This window comes from Puma concolor, chromosome A3, assembly GCF_028749965.1.
Source record: "Puma concolor isolate L17-30 chromosome A3, mPumCon1.1.hap2, whole genome shotgun sequence".
In the NCBI taxonomy this organism is placed as follows: domain Eukaryota; kingdom Metazoa; phylum Chordata; class Mammalia; order Carnivora; family Felidae; genus Puma; species Puma concolor.
The window spans coordinates 102,641,591-102,662,925 of NC_141669.1; the positions used below are offsets into that span (position 1 = coordinate 102,641,591).

The following is a 21,335-nucleotide window of genomic DNA, read 5'->3' on the forward strand; positions in this document are numbered from 1 at the left end:
GGGTCTTTGTTTAAAGCAGATATCAGATGAAGGAACTCCAGGGGGAAAATGTGACATCTACCAAATTTGACAACATTTCAAGGATATGCTTGCTTCAGTTTATTCAGGTGCCCTTGGTTCAGGAAACATAGTTACGCTTGGTTAAAAATTTTGTAGCTCAGAACTGCTGCTAAAGTAATCACAAAACCACAAGCTCACAAAGCAATGTAACCCGGATAAGGGACCTCCTAAATTTGAGACCCTCTGATCCCCTTGCTTCGACAGTTGAGAAGGGAACGTTTAACCTTTCACCAGATTTAGCTAAATTTTGTAGATCCTAGGCATTCCCTATGTTTTTAGCATTACCAAACTAATTCCCAAAGGCCAGTGGAGGGAGGATGGAAAACGATGCTTTGAGCTTAGAAGAAAGTAATGCTTATTGAAGGGTCAAGACCACTGAATACTCTGAACATTTGAAGCATTTGTGCATCTCATGGCAAGGTAAGGGACCACAGTGAAATCTGTTGTTTTAAATCATGGGCTTTCAGTGAATAGACTGTATTCTGCTACAATCCCTAATTTGTCTAACTGGTTTACCAGGAGTCTGAACTCTTGTGTGTAAGTAATGAGTAAGGAATTGGGAATTTTGGAGAAACTGTTGATGCCACCTGCATGCACTGGTTTTGGGCCCAGTGTGCCTCCTCAGAGAAGCCAACATCACTGTCATAAGTCACTTTGGGATAGGTGTAGGCCTGAATGAGACAGCTATCAGGACTTGGATAAAGGGCAGACAACAGGCTTCTTTATCAATCAGATCCTCTCTTTAATTTCTTTTATTTTTTATTATTTTTTAAAAGTTTATTTATTTTGAGAAAGAGAGAGCAAGTGAACATGAGTTGGGGAGAGGGGCAGATGGTGGGGGACAGGGAGAGAGAGGGAATCTTCAGCAGGCTCCATGCGCAGCACAGAGACTGACATGGGGCTCCATCCTACAAACAATGAGATCATGACCTGAGCCCAAACCAAGAATCGGATGCTTAACCTACTGAGCCACCCTGGCACCCCTCTCTTTAATTTCTTTTAAACATTTATTGGTTTATATTGGCAATCCCCTTGATGATATTGGCCCTAAAACAACAGGGATAACACTCACTAGTCTGATTCCATCAGGTGAGAATTTAAAATCATGTAGATAAGATATTAGAGGGGCATCTGGCTGGCTCAGTAGGCATAGCATGTGACTCTTGATCTTAGGGTCATGATTTCGAGCCCAACATTGGGGACAGAGATTACTTAAAATAAATAAATAAATAAATAAATAAATAAATAAATAAATAAAATCTTAACAAAGAAGATATTAGAGGGTGACACAATTTGATGTATGGCTTATCCAAAATGTGGGATAGAATTATTTTGCAGAGAAAATCTCTTGAAAAGGCATTTCTGATCTTACTATGGCTTTGATTAAAACTCTTAAAACCCAGAACTTGTAGCACAGGGTCAACCTCATTAATAATCTGACCTTTGCCCACTGTTGCTATTACCTGTTTTATGTTTTTCATGCTACAAAAACCAAACTACTTCTCATTCTGTAACGTTCCCTTATCAATTTCTGTGGTTTGCTATACATTATTCCCTCTTTTTGAAAGATACCTTCCCCTATCATTTGTCTACAAAACTGGTATTTATTCTAAGACTCCTTAGATACTACCTTGCAGAGTGAACCATACCTCTCCTTGTACTAAGTCTTTGTGTATACTTCTGGTGTTGTCATTTTATTACAATGTGATTACTATTCACTATTAGAGAGTGAATTCTTTGACATTCTGGGTCTACTTGGCTGTGAAGCCACTGTATCTGGGTTGCCATGATCTATTGAGGTGTGGTGGAGTGAACTGAAGTCCTCACGGAATCCAGAGAAGCCCTGCAGACTGTGTCCCCAGAGTGTTCAGGCTTTAAATAGACACAGGGAGTCCCTCTCTTACCTTCCTTCCAGCTATGTAACCTCCTGAGGCTCCAAAGCTTTTGGTGAATGTGCCCATAAACACATCAACATCTCGAGGGTCCAGTCCAAAGAATTCTACAACACCCCGGCCAGTTGGGCCCACGGACCCAATACTGTGAGCTTCGTCTATGTAGAGGTAAGCCTTGTATTTCTTCTTTAGAGCCACGATCTGGGGCAGATTCACGATGGAACCTTCCATGCTAGGGCATAAGGAGAAATGCTTGTCACTTGCGTACACTTTCTTGGGAAGCTCTGTGATGGTCTCCCTTCCAGTACTTCTCAGACAGCCTGCCCTGACACCAGTCAGCCATGACAGGGATATGCAATTCCTTTCTTCTTAAGGCATATTCTATTTTGCTAAGATATTTGCTACTCTGTTAATCTTGTAAAGCTAATCTGGTATTATTTTATTGGTATAATTCACATTCAGTAGATTTAAGTGCTTTGAGTTGTTATAGCTAATTCCCAAGTAAACAACTAGCTCCCTGCATTGTTGATCAATTTATTTGTAAAGTCAACTAGTGTAACTAGACTGACCATTTTGGATTCTAGGTATTTTTCTAGTTTTAATTAAATTGCTCTATGGTAATCCATCTTTATCAGGTTGCTGCTCTCTGTTTGACCAGTTCCATCTGACCTAAACTCAGTGCTTGAATTGCCAAAGATTAAAGGAAAGAATTAAAAACACACAGAAGAACTCTGCTTAAGACACATAGTATTAATAAAAGCACCATAGAAAGTCCTCAGGATCTCTTCTTCAGTGCTTATTGGAAATCAAGGGCTTATTTGAGGTATCTGGTAGTGTCCCATCTTTTTATTCCTTTAGGCCAATGGTTCTCATTCTTGAGTGAGCATCAGAATCCCCTGAATTATTTGTTAAAACACAGATTACTGCCTCCCTCCAACTCCCCACAGAGATCCTGATTTAGCAGATTTGGGGTGGGCTGAGAATTTGTATTTCTACCAAGCTCCCAGGAGATATCCTACCGCTGGTTGGGAACAACACTTTGAGAACCACTGCCATAGATGAATCCTTTTATTTTAGTCCTAAGTGCTTAATTTTTCATGGTATTGTAAATTGCAAAATCACTTCAAGTCCTCCAGCAAAGGGAAAAATATGAAGTAAATAAATAAGTAAAATTCATATTTACATGGCACCTTTGGAACTCAGTGGATTGAAAAGAACTTTTGGCTTTAATCAGTTGTCAGAACACTTGGTGAGCTGTGTCTATACCACACACAGTTTTGACTGCACTGACAGGCGAGTTCTATGAAAACACACAGACTCTCACCCTCACCACACAAAGGAGATTGTCAAACAACTCAAGCAACCCTTCAATTTAGTTCAAGAACTAATCGATTGACGCAAACAGAAAGTTGAACTTCTCCCTTCTTCCTAATTAGTTTATTTATTAAATTTAATGCATTACAAAAATAAACTTAAGTGTCAGATCGATTCAGTCAAAACAGTCCAGCTGGTTGTGCAGTTGCCCAGGCCAAGTAGTGTTGGTCTGGAGGGAGTATAATGATCATCAAGTGCAGGATTTGTACTTTTGGTTTCTTTAAAGGCCTTTCTTATTTAGAGCAGTTTTAAGGTCACATCAAAATTGAGCAGAAGGTACAGAGATTTCCCATGCACTCCCTGCCCCACATCTGCATAACTTTCCCCATTATCAACATCCGTCACCAGAGCAATGCCTTTGTTACAAATGAACCTATGTTGACACATCATCACCACCCAAAGTCCAGAGTTAACATGAGGGTTGTCTCTTGGTGTTGTGCATTCTGTAAATTTGGACAAACGTATGAGGACATGTACCCATTCTTAGGATATCTTACAGACTATCTTCACTGCCCCCCAAATCCACTGTGTTCTGCTTATTTGTTCCTCTCCCCACCCAACCCCTGGCAACTACTGATCTTTTCACTCTCTCCAGAGTTTTGCCTTATCCAGAATGCCATATAGTTGAAATCATGCACTGGGTAGACTTTTTAGATTGGCTTCTTTCACTTATTAATATGCATTTAGGTCTCTTCCATATCTTTTTATGGCTTGAGAGCTCATTTCATTTTTAGTGCCAAATAGCATTCCATTGTCTGGATGTAGCACAGTTAACTTATTCATCCTCTGACTTGAAGGACATTTTGGTTGCTTCCAAGTTTTGGCAATTATGAATAAAGATGCTATAAACATCCACTTTCAGGATTTTGTATGGACACATTTTCAACTCCTTTGGGTAAATACCAAGGAGCATGATTGCTGGATTGTATGGTAAGAATATGTTTCATTTTGTAAGAAACCACCAAACTGTCCTCCAGAGTGGCTGTACATATTGCATTCCCAGCACCAGTGTATAATAAGTCTTTCTGTTGTGGCACATACATCCTCGCCAGCATTTTACTGTTGTCATTTTTCCAGATTCTGGCCTCCTACCAGATGTGTAGCGGTATCTTGTTGCTTTAATTTACATTTCCCTGATGACACATGATGTGAAGCATCTTTTCATATGTGAATTTCCATGTATGTATCTTATTTGGTGAGGTGTCAGTTAAGGTCTTTTTAATCAGGTTGTTTGCTTTTTACTGGTGAGTGTTAAGGGTTCTTTGTGTATTTTAGGTAACAGTCCTTTACCAGGTCTATCTTTTGCAAATATTTTCTGCCAGTCTCTGGCTTGTCTTCCTGTTCTCGTGGCATGCTCTTCCGCAGAGCAGAAGTTGGTGATTTTAATGAAGCCAGTTTACTGCATTTGTGTTTTTCACAAGGCCAGTCTGAATGGCTGTTTTCAGATTTTCATGAAATGGAAAACAAATACAGTCATTTTCTCTTATATATGTTTGTAAGTTAATTCCAGTATTTTCTTAGATTAATTGCTTGTTCACATGGTTTGCATTGAGCGTAGAAGGTAAGGCCATCTGACTAAGCTTAGATTGTAGCCACACCACTTCCCAGCTGAGGACTTGGGCAACGTACGTGATGTTCTTTGCTTCACGTAGAACAAGCATGATGATGGAACCCTGCTCATAAGGTCTTTTTAAGGAAGCCTAGAAATAATGCTTGTGAAGTGTCTGACACATAATGAGCACTCATTGAGTCATTCTTTTTCTTAGGAGGAGCTTAGGAGAAAATGGTTGCAGTGAGGCCCAACTCGAGAAATTGGTAGCCCTTGACAATACTCTGTGTCGAATCTTCTAGGAGAGAGGCATATGGGTGTCATACATAATAAATGGCTATATGCCCTCAAAATTCTAGCATCTACTTCTCATCTTTAACATGTTATAAGTTGGTAACACAACTATGCTAAAAACCTGCCATGTCACAAAGAGCCATTCTTTGTTCTGGAACCGAATTTGGCAGGAGCCAGAGTTAATGCTGAACAGTTTGCAGACACTCAAGGCAGCTAATTAGCTATCCTTCTCTGGGGCTGGTCTAGCTGATGTTAGGAGTCTGCCCACCTGGTTTATATTTCTTCCTCTAAGATTAATGACTCTACAATACTGCTGATCTCTGGAGTTAATGCAGGGCACACATGGGTCCTAGGGAGAACTCAGCTTTTATAAAGAGTTATATTCACCCGCACTAAGTTTTCATTTTCTCAGTGTGACCAAATTTGAATCGAACCTTTTCCTATAGTGGGATATTGAGATTGTGCATGCATAAAAAAGGCTATCTGTGTGATTCCTATAAATTGCAGTCAAAAAACACTGCCAAAAATGAAGTGTTTTCTTTTTTCTTCCTGAATGGAAGGTTGTGTTTCAGAGACTTCAAAAAAAGAAAAACAACTAAAATACAACTGTAGGTAGAGATAATTCTACCCGTTCATTTGAAGCTCTGTGAAAGGACCTGAATTATTCTTAAACCAGCAAGCTAGTGAATAATTTCTTTATATCTTTTCTGTTACATAATGTATTAGCTAAGTGACAAGACTCTTTTTTGAAATCTCCCTCTCACCACCTTCTCCTCCACATATAAAGCATATTATCCATTGGCAGGATTGGGCATTAAACCACTGATTTGCCAACTTACATGGTGGAAAAATCTCCTTGGCGGGCCCAAAGCATAATCCAAGGAAGAAAAGAAGGTAAAGACAGGAAAAGAAAGGAGCTAAGACTAATTAAAAATAAAGTACTTTCTTTTTCTTTTTTCTTTATTTGTTTAAACCATAGGTTAAAGTTCTCAATCCTTAAACTTACATTAATTTGGGCAGGAGAATGGCTTACATCCTTAGAGGAAATGATATTCTGAGACTTAAACATTTGTTTACATATGTATTTTCTGGAAGGGCTAGTTATTATTTCTTAATACTTTTTATTTTGGAAGTTTGTGCTCTAGTTATACTAGATTATATCCCAGGTTATTTGGGACCCACTGCCCTTCTCTAGTGTGTGTGTGTGTGTGTGTGTATACACACACACATAAATATGTGTGTGTGTGTGTGTGTATATATATACACACACACACATATATATATATATATATATATATATATATATATATATATATATATATATATGGGGCTTGAACTCACGACCCTGAGATCAAGACCTGAGCTGAGATCAAGAGTTGGACACTTAACTGACTGAGCCACTCAGGTGCCCCTTTAGTAGATTTTTTAATAGTTTTGAGATTTCTCAACCACAATGACTTTTCAGAGACACAAAACTAGAAGAGTCTGACTTTAAAACAATACTTAAAAGAAAGCAGATGAGAACGCTAAAATACGATTGTACTTTTAAGCCCCAAATCATGAACTCATGGAACTTTATATTTCAAGTTTCAATCTCCCTATTTTACAGATGAAGAAACTGAACCCTAGGTAGGTAAATGGCGAAGGCCACATGGATGACTTCACCTTTTCTGTGTTTACTTCGTTGGATGGGGACACGTGAATGGACTCCCTTGTTGATATGTGGCCTCTGTCCCAGCAGGGCTGCCTGGTTTGAACCCTGGCTCTCTCTCATCTCAGCCACCTGCCTTGAGTCGAGTGTCTTCATCTTCACAGTGACATCAAAATACTGGGGACACCTGGGTGGCTCAGTCAGTTGAGTGTTTGACTTTGGCTCAGGTCATGGTCTCATGGTTCAGTTCATGAGTTCAAGCCCCACCTTGGGCTCTGTGCTGTCAGCACGCAGCCCACTTCAGATCCTCTGTCCCCCTCTCTCTGACCCTTCCCCACTCGTGCTCTTTCAAAAATAAATAAACCTTTAAAAATAGATATAAAATGCTTTATAAAAAATGTACAGGGGAGGCTTACTCAAAATCACACATGGGGAGCAAGGAGTAAGCCCACGTGTTTAGTAAGTAGCAGACACATAATAAATGTGAGCTCCTTCCCCTGACATCCATTCTCCAGCTGGGTGAAGAGCAAACAGCTTCACTCTGCAGACAGCTTACTGTTTTCCACGTTGCAACTTCCTCGACTGAAAATAAATTTAATGATGGAGACAGCTGCCCTTGTTGTGGACTTACTGTGGGCTGGGCTTCTGCCAGGAACTGGTCCTATGATCTTATTTAATATTTACAAAATAACCCTATGAAGGACACAGCACTGTAGGTGACAACACTAGGATTTGAACCCAGGGCCTGGGCCTTCCTCCAAACCCTGGCTCCTCCATATTCTCTATATAGATAATGAGACTTAGATGGTTTATAGATGGTGGCATTATTATTGTCACTACTATTAATTACTATAATTATCATTCTCATAACTGCTTTTGTGGAGTTTATGGACTTCTTAGACTTGGTATCTAGCTTTTCCTACCTTGATACCTGCCTGAAACTGTCTGATTTGGCTGAATGCTCTTTTTAGGAATTATGAAAAAAAAATGGACTCATGGGAGGCTTTTGTGGTGGGGGGACTTTGCCCATGGTGGCAAACCATAGCAATAGATAAAAAAATATATATCTGGGAGTAAAACTTCAAAGGAAGCTTTGTGTTGATATCAACAAGGTATGTGTCTATAACACAACTCTAAAAAGTAGAAGTGTGTTTGTGAACTGTTGATTCTTAACCCTGGCCCTTTGGAAAATCTTGTGGGAAATAATTTCATTTTTTGGTGATAGAAGCAAATGAGAATGCCCACTATGTGCCAGAACTCCAGTCTAGGCTAGCCTTGTTTTAAAAATGAGGAAACTGAGGCCCCAGGAAATATTGAGGCCTAAGAGGTCCCCTGCTTCCTAGCATTGAATGGGCCCTTTTAGCTCACAGTTTCATTTAAAGACAAGATTCTGTGCGGGTGAGATAAAAGAAAGCTCCTGTGAAGGGAGGTCCATGGAAAGTGGAGATTTCATTGTATAAATAAATGTCAGGATGACTGAGCCACTATGGTAGATTGTCTCCAAAGACTTCCTGCAAGTCTCCCCATCCCTCCACACACAAGCCAATCCTCCCATTAAGAGGTGGGCTCTGGGGCACTTGGGTGGCTCAGTTGGTTAAGTGTCTGACTTCAGCTCAGGTCAGGACCTCGCAGTCTGTGAGTTTGAGCCCTGCGCTGAGCTCCGTACTGACAGCTTAGAGCCTGGAGCCTGCTTCAGATTCTGTGTCTCCCTCTCTCTCTGCCCCTCCCCTACACACACTCTGTCTGTTTGTCTCTCTCTCTCTCTCTCTCTCAGAAATAAATAAACAAAAATAAATTTAAAAAAAAAGAGGTGCTCTCTCTCTTCCCCTTGAATCTGAGCTGGCCTTTTGCCATACTTTGACCAACAGAGAATGGCAGATTTGCTGTACTGGTTCTAGGCCTAGCCATTAAAAGGCAGCAGCTTCTGCTCTCATCCTCTTGGAAGACAGATGTTCCTTCCATGTTGTAAGGAAGCTCCAGCTTGATTGCTCAGTGAGAAGAGCCTACATATGGAGAAGGCACTCCAGAGAAGAGAAGGGAACAAGGTACTTCAGTCAACCGCCAGTGCTAAGTGAGGTCATTTTCACATTCCAGATCCCAGTTGAACTCCCAGCTGAATGCAACCCCATGAATGACCCCAACCAGCACCACGTGGAGCAGAAAAACTGCCCAGTTGGTCCAGACAACCCACAGCGATGTGGGGAATACTAACTCATTGCTGTGTGTAAGCCGTTATGCTTCAAATGGCTTGTTACACAGTATGAGATAACAGAGCAGGCACCATTGCTAGTGAATCCCAGGTTGTGGTTTGGTGCCATGCCGGTGTGGAGCCAAAAGTCCACACCTGGCCCTCCTGCCCTCCTGAGACCATGGTGTGACATGGGCCCAGCCATTAACAAGCCTTGCTGCTGGAGTGGTTTCTCTATGTAACTGATGGGAATAGTTGACAGTGAAACGCTGGTGGTCCACTTAATTTCAGCCACGATCAAAGTACTTAAAACACAACTTTCCTTTAGTGGAGCTAAGCTTTGTTTATTTGCAGTTGGATTCGGTTAACTCTGGTTAAAGGAGACACCCAATCTGCTCTCCCTCAGCTGATCCGTGCTCCTGCAAGCCCAGGCCTGAATGACAGGTGTTTAGATAAGGGCTCCCCTCCTAAGCTGGCAGCTGGCACAGATCACACAAGGGAGCAAGACCTGTGCCTGAGGTTATGACAGCCCAGAGTCCATAGGAGATGACTTCCCAAAAGTAGCAAGTTCAAGGCCAGTGAGTAAATTATTAATTAAATTGAATTTTTTTTTTAATTTTTTTAAATGTTTATTTTGGGTTTTTTTTTGAGAGAGAGAGAGAGAGAGAGAGAGAGAGCAAGCAGGGGAAGGGCAGAGAGAGAAGGAGACACAGAATCTGAAGCAGGCTCCAGGCTCTGAGCTCTCAGCACAGAGCCTCACATGGGGCTCAAACTCACAAACTGTGAGATGATGACCTGAGCCAAAGTCGGATGCTTATCTGGCTGAGCCACCCAGGAGCCCCTAAATTCAATTACTAATTGAATTAATCCACAGCAGGGTATCTCAGCCTCAGCACTGTTGATATTTTGAGCAGGGTGATCCTCTGTTGTAAGGGCCTACCTTGTGCACCGTAGGATGTCTAGCAACATCCCTCGCCTCTGCCCACCAGATGCCAGTAGTACTAAAGTTGCGACAACTGACAGTTGCCAAGTGTGTCCAGAGTAGAGGTGGGTTGCGGGGAAGAAATCACCTTGGTTGAGAATGCTGCTCTAAGGTGATTGCAAAGACTTCACAAAGAAGACACGGTCTGGGGGCTGACCTGAGGAGGTACTGCATACATTGGGTTACTGAAAACGTGAAATACCAGCTTTGCAACCCCACAGAAGCACTGGGAACACCCAGAACACCAACCCCTGGGGCAGTAAGGACTAGAGAAAAAACAAAATGATATCTGGCTTATTATTGTTGTTGTTGTTATTATTATTATTATTATTATTGTTTTACATTTAGTAGAAAGCACTTCTTTTTTTCCAAAAGGGATGAAGACACATTTCTTCTGCTGCTGGTTTATCTATTCATGGAACAGAAACGATGTGCACTCTGGCTGAATGAAGGGCTCTATCAGATCTCAAGTTTCCTTTGCAAACACACTTCTCCTTGCAGGGAAGTTAAGCTCTCATTCCCTTCTGTTTAATATTGTTCACTTTTCTGTAATTATAAGAAACGTCTCCCTTGATTCTTTCAACATTACGATTGTTTGAGAGCTGATTTAGGAGTGAGCACTCTGAGATGATGTTTCTTTGACTCAGGGACTTGGGCATTAAACAGAAGGGGTGGGAGGCATCCTTCATTTTAGTGTCAGTAATCAGTTCGGACAGAGAATGAAGCAAATCCCACCACCATGTTCCTCATAAAAGTGCAGCTCTCAGTGACTTAGTGGGTGTTTTGTCCACTTAGCTTCAAAGTGGTGGGAAATGGAGCATACCTTCAGATGCTGAGTCCAGCTGCTCCCAGCTTTGGATCAGGAATTGCCCTTGAGGTTAGTCTTACCTTGTGGAAGATGCGCAGGGTTTTTGTATTCTAATGCCAACAACTGGCCAAGTTCAGCAAGCCACTGGAGTTTGTGTGTACTGTCTAGTTAGAAGCATCTGGGTACGTAGCAGCCATATCTACTATAGCCATAGAAGGCCAGAAGCATTCTGATGTTGAATAACCCAGCCAGCAAAAGCCTTTGAAGTTGTGGGCCACTGAAAGGTAGTGGAAAGAATTATTGCAATGCCCTCTAAGGGCATTTCTGAGGACACCTTCACAAGCATCCAGCCTCCAAGGTATTCTGCCATATGTACAGACATTGAAAAGATAGTTGACCCAAGGCTGACAGCTCACATTGGTAGCTCTGGCTCAGGTCTCTCCATAATACCTAATACCTAACTTGTTTTTCCATTTAGCTAGGAGAGGTCAGCCTTTCCTCATTTGTTAGCTTGCTACAGGCCCCACTGTGTGCAAACATCTCAGGTGATTTACATACCTGTAGATGCCCTCAACTAGGATGAGAATCTTCTTCCAAGCTCTGCGGATTCGAGGCTGGCCATAGATTACAGCATCTCTCAGGAGCTTCTCTAGGCTTTGCATGTCTTTAAATAATACCAAAAAAGAAAGTGAGTCATGACAGGGTTTGCTTTTTCCTCCCCCATTTTCTTTTTTGAGAAGGCATCAGGTTTCTTTCTTCTTTTTTTTTTTTTTAATGTTTATTATTTTTGAGATAGAAAGAGATATAGAGCATGCAGGGAAGGGGCAGAGAGAGAGGGAGTCACAGAATCGGAAGCAGGCTCCCGGCTCTGAGCTGTCAGCACAGAGCCTGATGCGGGGCTCGAACTCACAGACCGCAAGTTGGACACTCAACCGACTGAGCCACCCCGGCACCCCAAGAGAAGGCATCAGGTTTCTTAGGCTCAGGCTTAGACCTGAACTTTTTCAGAGAGCCAGATTAGAATCAGAGAACACCTGGGGTGGAGGGAGGGAGAGGCTTATACTTTAGTACAATTTAACTCTGACAAGATGAATAGTCAGGTTTATATAGTAGGCAGAATCACCCCACCCGCACCCCCTGCTGGAGGCACATGGTTTTATAGGCTCTTTTTCTTTTGAGAGAGAGAGAGAGAGAGAGAACACGAGCAGGGGAGGGGCAGAGGGAGAAGGAGAGAGAAAGAATCCCAAGCAAGCTCTGCACTGCCAGTGCAGAACCCACTGTGGGTCTCGAACCCACGAACTGTGAGATCATGACCTGAGCTGAAGTCAAAAGCCAGACGCTTAACCGGCTAAGCCATCCAGGCACCCTGGTTTCACAAACTCTTAAAGGGCTCTCCTCTCCTGCTTCAGCAGAGATTGGAGATTCTCCATTAAGTGCATCCTGTGGGCTTCAGCTTTGATACCAGGTTAAAATGAACTTGGAGGTATATCATTAACTGATACTCACCAGTTGTGTAGCCATGAGCATATGAGAGTTTAGCTGAGTTAGTACAGAGTGGTGGCATTGCTGGCAGGTGTCTCACTTCCTACACTTTGAGACCTGACTTTTGACATCCCCCACTCCAAACTTTAAGGCACGGGAAAAATTAGCACTCCTTTGAAAATTATTTGGAAGCATCTGGATACATTAATAAGTGCTCACAATTATTAAGCCCTATCTGGATTTCAGCCTTCCTTCTAAGCATATTCTTTGTAATGACTTGTCTAATCCTAAACATGACCCTAAGGGGAGGTACCTTCATTTTATGTTTCAGGAAACCAGGGCACATATAGGTCTGGTAAATTGCCTGAAGTTTATGATCACAACCAGCATAGCCAGGATCTGAACCTATGCAGTCTGGTACCATGACACGCATTCGGAACCACTACCTTAGTTGAGAGCTCTTGTTCCTTCTTCTCAAACTACTCCATGGTCATGTTGAACAAAGAAGGATGGATGTCTGGTGGATTATTCTTGTTAACTTGTGATGTCAAATGTAATTCACAGTGACTTTTCATTTATCTGCAACCAGATGTAGATGACTGGACTTAGGCTGAGTGATTATTGGGGAAGATTGGTCTACCATTCCAGCTGTAGGGTGTGTGTGTGTGTGTGTGTGTGTGTGTGTGTGTGTGTGTGTTTAACTTGCAAAGCCCAGAGAGAGAGAAAAAAGGCAGAGGCTTATGTGCAAGTTTTTTAGATTCATTATATTTTTACCACATTTCTTTGTACTTTCAGAACTCTCCCTTTTTGAGAATCTGAAACCAAAATACGTTAGGTCTATAATCTGATTTCAGTTTGAAAAGTTGGAGATGCTACTCAACAGCTGACCTGACTGTTATGTAATGTTCATCAGGCATTAGAGATTCCACTAAAAAATGCTCACAGGAGGGCTTCCTGGGTGGCTCAGTTGGTTAAGCAACTGATTTTCGCTCAGGTCATGACCTCAATGTTCATGAGTTCAGGCCCGTGTCGGGCTCTATGCTGACGGCTCAGAGCCTGGAGCCTGCTTCAGATTCTGTGTCTCTGTCTGTCTCTGCCCCTCCCCTGCTCTCTGTCTGTCTCTTTCTCAAAAAATAAATAATAAACCTTAATTTAAAAAAAATGCTCACAGGAAAAACCTAGCAGATATAAATCTAAGACGGTACAGTCAATATTGGTGTTAGCCACTGCATCAAGAAGCAATATACCAAAGAAGCGATATTCAGTGGATCGTCACTGGTCTAGGCTTAAGTTGGCTGAGGTTCTTTCTTTCAGTGGAGATCCCTGAAACTTTATTTTTAGTCCCAGTCTGTGGTGGAATCTGTTTTAGGATTTCCTTACAGCTCTAGTACCAGCACACAATATTAGCACAAAATCAATGTTTGATTATGGAAAGGAATGTAGACCAGGAAAAAGGAAGGAGAATACCACTTTAAGATCTAAACAGAAATTATGAAAAAGGATACTTGCCTCATTTCTGCAATAATATTTCTTTAAAATTTTTTTAAAAATATTTATTTATTTTTGGCAGACAGAGTGCAAGCGTGGGAGGGGCAGAGAGAGAGGGAGACACAGAATCCAAAGCAGGCTCCCGGCTCTGAGCTGTCAGCACAGAGCCTGACGCGGGGCCTGAACCCATGAACCATGAGATCATGACCTGAGCTGAAGTCACTTAACCGACTGAGCCACCCAGGCGCCCCTCTGCAATATTTCTTACATTAACTGTGTTTTTGGTTTTGAAGACAGGCAGACATCTTGTGTCTTCACAGATGTAGTGTTTTACTGACACTACATCATTACCCACTAGATGGCAGCCAAGGAGACAGAAAGCAGCTTTCTTATTTTGAGAATTTCTGGGACAGTAAACCTTTGCCTGTATGGACATTTTGCTTTAGGCTGAGTTCCTAAGATGTTGAAGGAACCCGCGTGATTGAGATATACAGCTCCTTTTTCTATAATCTACTGCAGGCCTGTTAGTCTCTGAATGGAATAAAGAAATGACGAATGTAAGATTTCTGTAGAGTGTTTTCCTTCTGGGAAGTGGAATGTATAAGTTTTTTGGTACAGAAATGACACATGATGAGGGTGGTTCCAATGCCATAATAATAAAAACAAACCCAGTGAACCAAATTAGCAGTCACTTAAAAAGTGAATATTCTAAGATGTTGAAAAATCTGTATATGCAGACGTTATTCTACTTTTTATGCAATCAACTAGGTCACATACATATTATAGGTTTAGTCTGGGATTAGGTTTAAAATGGACACCACTAAAGAACATAGAAGATTCTCTCCATTCTTGCATTAACAAGCTGGACAGAGAACAAGCCTTTAAATGGCCACGATGTGTTTCATGCATTTTGCAGATGGAAACAAGAGGAATCCCAGTCCCTTCCATGGCAGGGAACTCATCCTGTTCCACTTGAACAGAGAGTTACCTGGGGATTGTCTTTGGTGAAGCTTCAGAAAACCCGTGGGGTCCACACACTGGGATTCTTGAGCAGAGGGGGAATCAATCAGTCTTATTTCCCCTTGTGAAGCAGAAACTCATTGACCTCTTAGAATCACAGAAGCTGCACAGAGAAAGGGATAACTTCACTCAGTGCGGGATTCTGGACTTACATTAGTGTCTGGTATCTTCTCTTTGGTTCTTAGGGTCTGGCTGTATAATGCTACAGCATGTGGGGTACAGATCTGTAGGATTCAGGGGTTTGTGGTTTATGTTCTGCAGGCCTTGTGCGAGTCTACTGTTTCAACAAGCCACATGATAACATTTTTAAATAATGTTGCTTATTAAAGCACTTATATTTGCATGATGTTAATCCTCATGACACCTCTAAGAAGTAGGAAAGAATGATTAGGTTTGTGTTTTTTGTTTCTTTTTTTTTTTTAAGTTTATTTATTTATTTTGAGAGAGAGAGCAGGGGAGGGACAGAGAGAGGGGGAAAGAGAATCCCAAGCAGGCTCTGGACTGTCAGCATGGAACATGATGTGGGGCTTGAACTGTGAGATCATGACCTGAGCTGAAATTAAGAGTCAGATGCTTAACTGACTGAACCACCAGGTTTATAAAACCAACAACAACCAAAAACCAAATGCAAATAAATCAGTTTGATATATAAAGAAAATACTGAGATATAGATATTAAAATAAAAGAATAAATTTGATGCTATCAAGGGGCACATACATAGCACTATTGTATAATATCTTTCTAATCTTATGACACGCTATGAATTTGTGATTGCCACAAATTTGGGTATCAGCAATGCCTTAGACATCATTCACTACCATCTGGCTCAATAAAGTGATTTTCTCTGGTTTGTGAAGGGCTGAGAGGAGCAAGCTGGCATGATGGGTGCTGAACATTTAGCCATTAAAAATGAAAACAGAGGCCACATCTAGGTGAGTGATGCAAAGGAAGTCCTGGTCTGTCACAGGAATGACTAATCGGTTTACTGAATTACTGAATACCTGGAATAATCCAACAGTGTGCCAAAAACGAATCAGGCTTAGGTGACAAATATACTTTGAGAGCCTGTTCTTGAGCCTGTCCTTAAATTCAAAGCCCTGATAGTATCAACAAGCCTCTGGGGTCTGGGGAAGCTGCAGTTAATGTACTGTGAAAAGTGGGCATGGGGAAACAAGGAAGCCATATTCTTCTCAGAAGAGAGGTTGGGTATAGTTCAAAAAGTGTCTTCCTGATGATAAGAAGTCGATATTGGGCTTTGTTCTGACTTTTGCATACAGTACAACACTGTTTCTTCTGCCACGGTTTCCTCGTTCCTCTTCTCTTGTGCCACTGACCTTTTATTGAGACACAAGACCGTTCTTACTGCTCATCCGTCAGTGGCTTTCCCTTCCTCTGGATCCAGGGCCAGCTGTCATGGTCAGGCTGAATACGGCCTGTACCTTCCATATGCTGCTCATTGTGCTTGATGGTTCACACCTTCTTCCTTCAAAAGTCCACAAAACCCACCTCCAGCTACAGCTACATTTAGATGCATTCTCTGCTTCCCTGTTCCATGGGCTGCTCACCAAAGATATTTTCATGTCTGCACATGATAGACATCCATCAGATATCTCTTAAGTGAAAAGATGGTTGGATGATGAAGGAATGCTACCTGTTACTCTAAGCCCTTGCTTCCCATCTGTTCCCCCATTCTTCTTGTTCCTTTGGAGATGCCCAATTTCATCCTTCAAATGCTGAGCCCAAATGTGGAATATTAAGCAATGGGTACTTCAGTAACTGTGAATGATGACAAAGAAATCATTCTTACTTTTAAGATGGTGATGGGGGAAATGCCTCCTTTTTTAGCCTATGGGGGAAATGCCTCCTTTTTTACCCTATGGGGAAAAGCATAATCATGATGGCTAACTTTGGTAAGCAAAGTAAATGTCTTTCTCAAGTCACATTTATAGTCTCTTCCTCATGAGATCAGTGAGGGAATTTCTGATGCATTGAAAATTTGGTATGTTAAGTTTTACAGTTTGGATAAATACTTAGGCTCAGATTTTCTTGGTAGCTCTGTCAGTATGTGGGCAGGTGTTGCATGGCCTTTGGACAGGTTTGTAAGAAGCATGGTGATCTTGCAAGAGTGCGAAAGGCAACAGAGAGCAGGGGACTGAGCTGATTTGAGGGTGAGGCAGGTGCTAGGGGCAGGGCCTGGGTACCTGGGGAGGGAAACCAGTAATTCTGACCTCAGGGACATGAGACAAAGGACAGGGAGAGCCTAAAGCATGGGGACAGAGTGTCCTCAGAGTTCTGGGCCGATGCAGCATGTAGGGCTCTGATTCTCTGGGAGGAATTAAACATAGTACTCAACTGGGATCCCTAAGTGCTTGAGGTCAATGCAGGAAGGTAAGATGCGATTCAGGGAACAACTTGGGGGCTCAGAGGTCAGTTCTGGGATCCTGCATCTCAGATCAAGGGCAACCAGCGTGAACCCTGGCTGCATCTGCCTAACCCAACTGCCTTGCTCTGGGAGGGCTGCATGGAAGAGCAAGTCTCCTGCATTCCACTAGCCAGGGGGAGACAGCCTTGGAAAAGGCTGGGAAAGGAGGTAAAGGCGAATTGTGCTTAAAAGTAGGAACTGGAAGGGCACTGAGGTGGCTCAGTCAGTTGGGCGTCGACTTATGCTTGAGTCATAATCTCACAGTTAGTGGGTTGAAACACCACATCGGGTTCTGTGCTGACAGCTCGGAGCCCTGAGCATGCTTCAGATTCTGTGTCTCCTTCTCTCTGCTCTTTCCCCGCCTGTTCTGTTCTCTCTCTCTCTCTCTCTCTCTCTCTCTCTCAAATAAATAAATAAACTTAAAAACAAGGGAACTAGAATCAGATCTCCTTGGTGTAAATGCCAGCTCTGCCTCTGTGTCTAGCTCTGTGTCTCCTCACCACTCTGTCCCTCTGTTTCTTCCCCTGTAAAAAGGAGATGATCCTAGCAGGTGTCTCATTGTGTAGTTATGAGGCTCAAATGACTTAGTACATGTAAAAGGCTCATTGCAGCAAGGGTTCAATACTATTAGTTGTTGTAAAACATATAGAAACAATCACTGTCTTTATTTTTTTTTCTTTTTTTAAAAAAAAATTTTTTTTCAACGTTTTTTATTTATTTTTGGGACAGAGAGAGACAGAGCATGAACGGGGGAGGGGCAGAGAGAGAGGGAGACACAGAATCGGAAACAGGCTCCAGGCTCCGAGCCATCAGCCCAGAGCACGATGCGGGGCTCGAACTCACGGACCGCGAGATCGTGACCTGGCTGAGGTGGGACGCTTAACCGACTGCGCCACCCAGGCGCCCCTCACTGTCTTTATTAAAGTGAACAGCTCAGTTCAGGAGTCCAAGGAGGACCTTAAGATCTAAAAGGTTGTGGCTTATAAAAAAAATAGTCTCAGTGCTGTTTATAGGTTTGATCTTCCACTCAAACAGCACTCCTGAGCCCTCAGAAGCAGAATTCAGAGTTTTCCCACAAACATTGCACTCATTGTTCTGTCTCCCCTTGCCCTTTAAATGCCTCTAGGTAGAACCTTGGTTCTTCCTCTCCACTTTTTTTCTTTTCCAACTGCTCCAAATTCTTGGTCTGCCCAGCCCTCTGACCTCATTGAAACTCTCCTAGCTGAGAAAAAAATTGCTTCTCCTCTCCAAGACTAGTTCCAGAAGCCCTTTGTGACGCCCTTTAGGTCGGAGATTGCCTGCCTACCCTACAGCCTTGTAAGTGTGGTCCTGCACCAGCAGTACTGGTGACACTTGGGAGATGGGCAGAAATGCTGAGGCTCAGGCCCCGCCCCAGGTCTACTGAATCAGAGTCTGCATTTAAACAACCACCTCCTAGTGAATTCAGTGTATGTTAAAGTCTGAGAAACACTGTTCCAGAATCTAGATCCTAAGTAATTACCAGCAAAGTGAGCAGGTTCTGAGAAAAAAAATAACTCAGTCCTGATTTTCCCATATCTCTGCAACAAGATGTCACCCTTCCCAGAGACTTAAAATTTACCCAGGGTTTGAGGTCCTGAAATGCCAGGGTGTTAATACTCAGCCCAGAGGATGTGTCTACCAAAGGCATCCGCATGCCCCAAGGAGCTGTGGCCCACTTTCTCAAAATGCACCAGAATCGCAGTGGAGAACAGATTTACTGGTCACTGGTCAGAGCTGACTCTGTAGCTTAGACTGTCAAATGTGCTGAAGAGTCTTTTTTGTGGCACCTAATGAGTCACAAAGGCAACCCAAGGACTGGCTGTTTCACTGAAGCTGCCCAAAGGAGAAAATGCAGAGATATTCTTAACATTTAGCCAGAGGAATTCAGAGGCTAAATTTTAGCATTCTGGGTTAAAATTTAGGCCACTAACAGGACAAGCAATCATATAGATTGATTTTTACACAATAATGCACTGATATGGCCTGGAAGTAGCTGGACTTAGCTAGTGGGTAAGAGTGTTAGTTAGCACATGCTGTACAGGCCCTGCCTATATCCCTCAGCCTGGCTCCTTATTGAAAACACAGGCCATTCTTGGTCCAAGAGCTTTCTTCCTGGCTGTGGGGGCATACTGAGCCTAAGCAGGAACAGCCTCCAACCTCCCACACATGGGAATTGGTGTATAAATAACCCAGTTCCCGCACCCCACTGAAGTATGTCTACACTGAGTTCCCAGGTAGGATTAAGCTCTGGCTGTCTATTGTGGTAACCTGCTTGACAACATGCCTTTTGTTGGCTGCCTTTCCTTCTCTGTCTCCATTTTCTGCTCATCTGCTGGTGCTTCCTTGGATCATGTCCTAAATAAATGAGTTACACTCAAACCCTTGTCTCTGGGTCGCTCCTGGGAGAAATGAACCATGATAAGAGCAACACACGTGGGTTTGAATTTGAACTCTGGCTGTTTATCATGTGTGATGTTGGACAGGCCATTTAATCATTTTGAGAATCAGTTTTCTCTTAATAAGTAGAGATAATGGAAAGAACTATAAATATAGGGTTTTTGTTAAAATTAAATGAACTGATTATGCAAAGGGCTTAACATAGTGCCTAGCGATAAATATGGTCTCAGTAATTGTCCGTATTCACTATCCAGGAAGAGTTAATCTATGGTGATAAAGAATTCTAGTACCTGACTTTGAATTTGGTATGGCTAAAAATGCATTCTGAGTCCTTGGAGATTTTCCCCTGGAGGGTAGCCTTTGTGTGTTCTGATTCTGTTCCCTTTCAGAATTTTCCTTCTGTTTGGTCCCTTCGTTGCTTGTTCTGCTCTTGTGGGAAATAGAGAAATGAGGAATAGCTTGAAGTTATTTAAGCTGTTCAAATAGGATTGAACATCAGGCTTGTCCAAATAGAATTCAAAGCTTACACTGGTCTGAATAGGTGTAACTGCACCTTAGGTATATTTTAGCCATACACAGTTAAAAAATTCAAGGATCCACAATTCTGACTGATATACAGTTGCTCTAAATAACAAAGAGTATCCTTTAGTACTGATTTACATAAAACAGGACCTCTTCTCCTCCAAAAGTCAGGGGAGTATCTCAAGGTGTAAGCAGAGGTCACAGGCAGAGGAAAGCCCAGGAGGGCAGAACAAGTAGACGGTTGTGTGAAATCCCATCATCCTGATGCTTAAGTACATTCTGGTTTAGGCGGCCATTCTTAAGAACCCATCTCACACGTTATTAGCTTCGGTCTCTGCTGTGTTGTATGCTTATCCCCACACAGGAAGGCAACTTAATATCCTCTACATCTTCTTTACATTATTATTCCAATCTGCATGGATGCACGTTGAGGATTAAAGCATCATTGTCTATTCAGGAATTTAGTAGTATCCTGGGAACAGCAAAGTGGGAAAGACAGTCAGCAGCTACTGATGCCTTACATACCGTGATCCTACTTAATTCTTTCTCCTCTGTACACCGTCTCATCTCTCTCATGTCTCGAGGAAGAAGTCATTCAAAGGCCCCTGGAGGAACCCCTCTCTCAGACGTGACTGTTTTCGCGATGTAAACACAATAGCTGGGAAATTGTGCCCATTCCTAAAGGTAGTAAGCATGCTAGTGAGTGGGCACAAAGGCTTTGTGTGTGAGAATGAAAGTGTATTCATTTCCTACCAGGCTGTAAGAAATTAGCACAGACTGAATGGCTCAAAACAACATGTTCTCTTACAGTTCCGGAGACCAGAAATCTGAAATGGGTCTCACGTGATTTTAATCAACGTGTGGGCATGGCTGCCTTCCTTTCTGGAAGCTGTACGTGGAGAATCTATTTCCTTGCCTTTTCTAGCTTTCAGAGGCTTCTGGCATTCCATGGTGTGTGACCTTCTTCCCTCTTCAAAGCCAGCAGTGACCATCAGAGTCTTGCTCACATGGCATCACTCTGACACTCCCTCCTCTGCTTCCCTTTTCTGCGTTTAAAGACTCTGTGATTACACTGGACCCATGCAGACAATCTCTTTAAGGTTAGCTGTTTAGCAACTTGAATTCCATCTGCAACTTTAATTCCTCTTTATCACATAATATATTTATAGGTTTTGGGGATAAGGA

At 42.4% G+C, this 21,335-nt stretch overlaps 1 protein-coding gene across 1 annotated transcript in view; it reads right to left on the minus strand.

Moving 5' to 3' along the window:
* The window catches only part of SPTLC3 (serine palmitoyltransferase long chain base subunit 3), a 132,855-nt gene that overhangs the window by 43,680 nt on the left and 67,840 nt on the right, over positions 1-21,335 (minus strand). The window contains exons 7-8 of the mRNA XM_025932352.2: positions 11,357-11,462; positions 1,965-2,184 (exon numbers count right to left, since the gene is read on the minus strand). Of these exons, the coding sequence (XP_025788137.1) occupies positions 1,965-2,184; positions 11,357-11,462 (326 nt within the window). The remainder of the gene's footprint in view (positions 1-1,964; positions 2,185-11,356; positions 11,463-21,335) is intronic.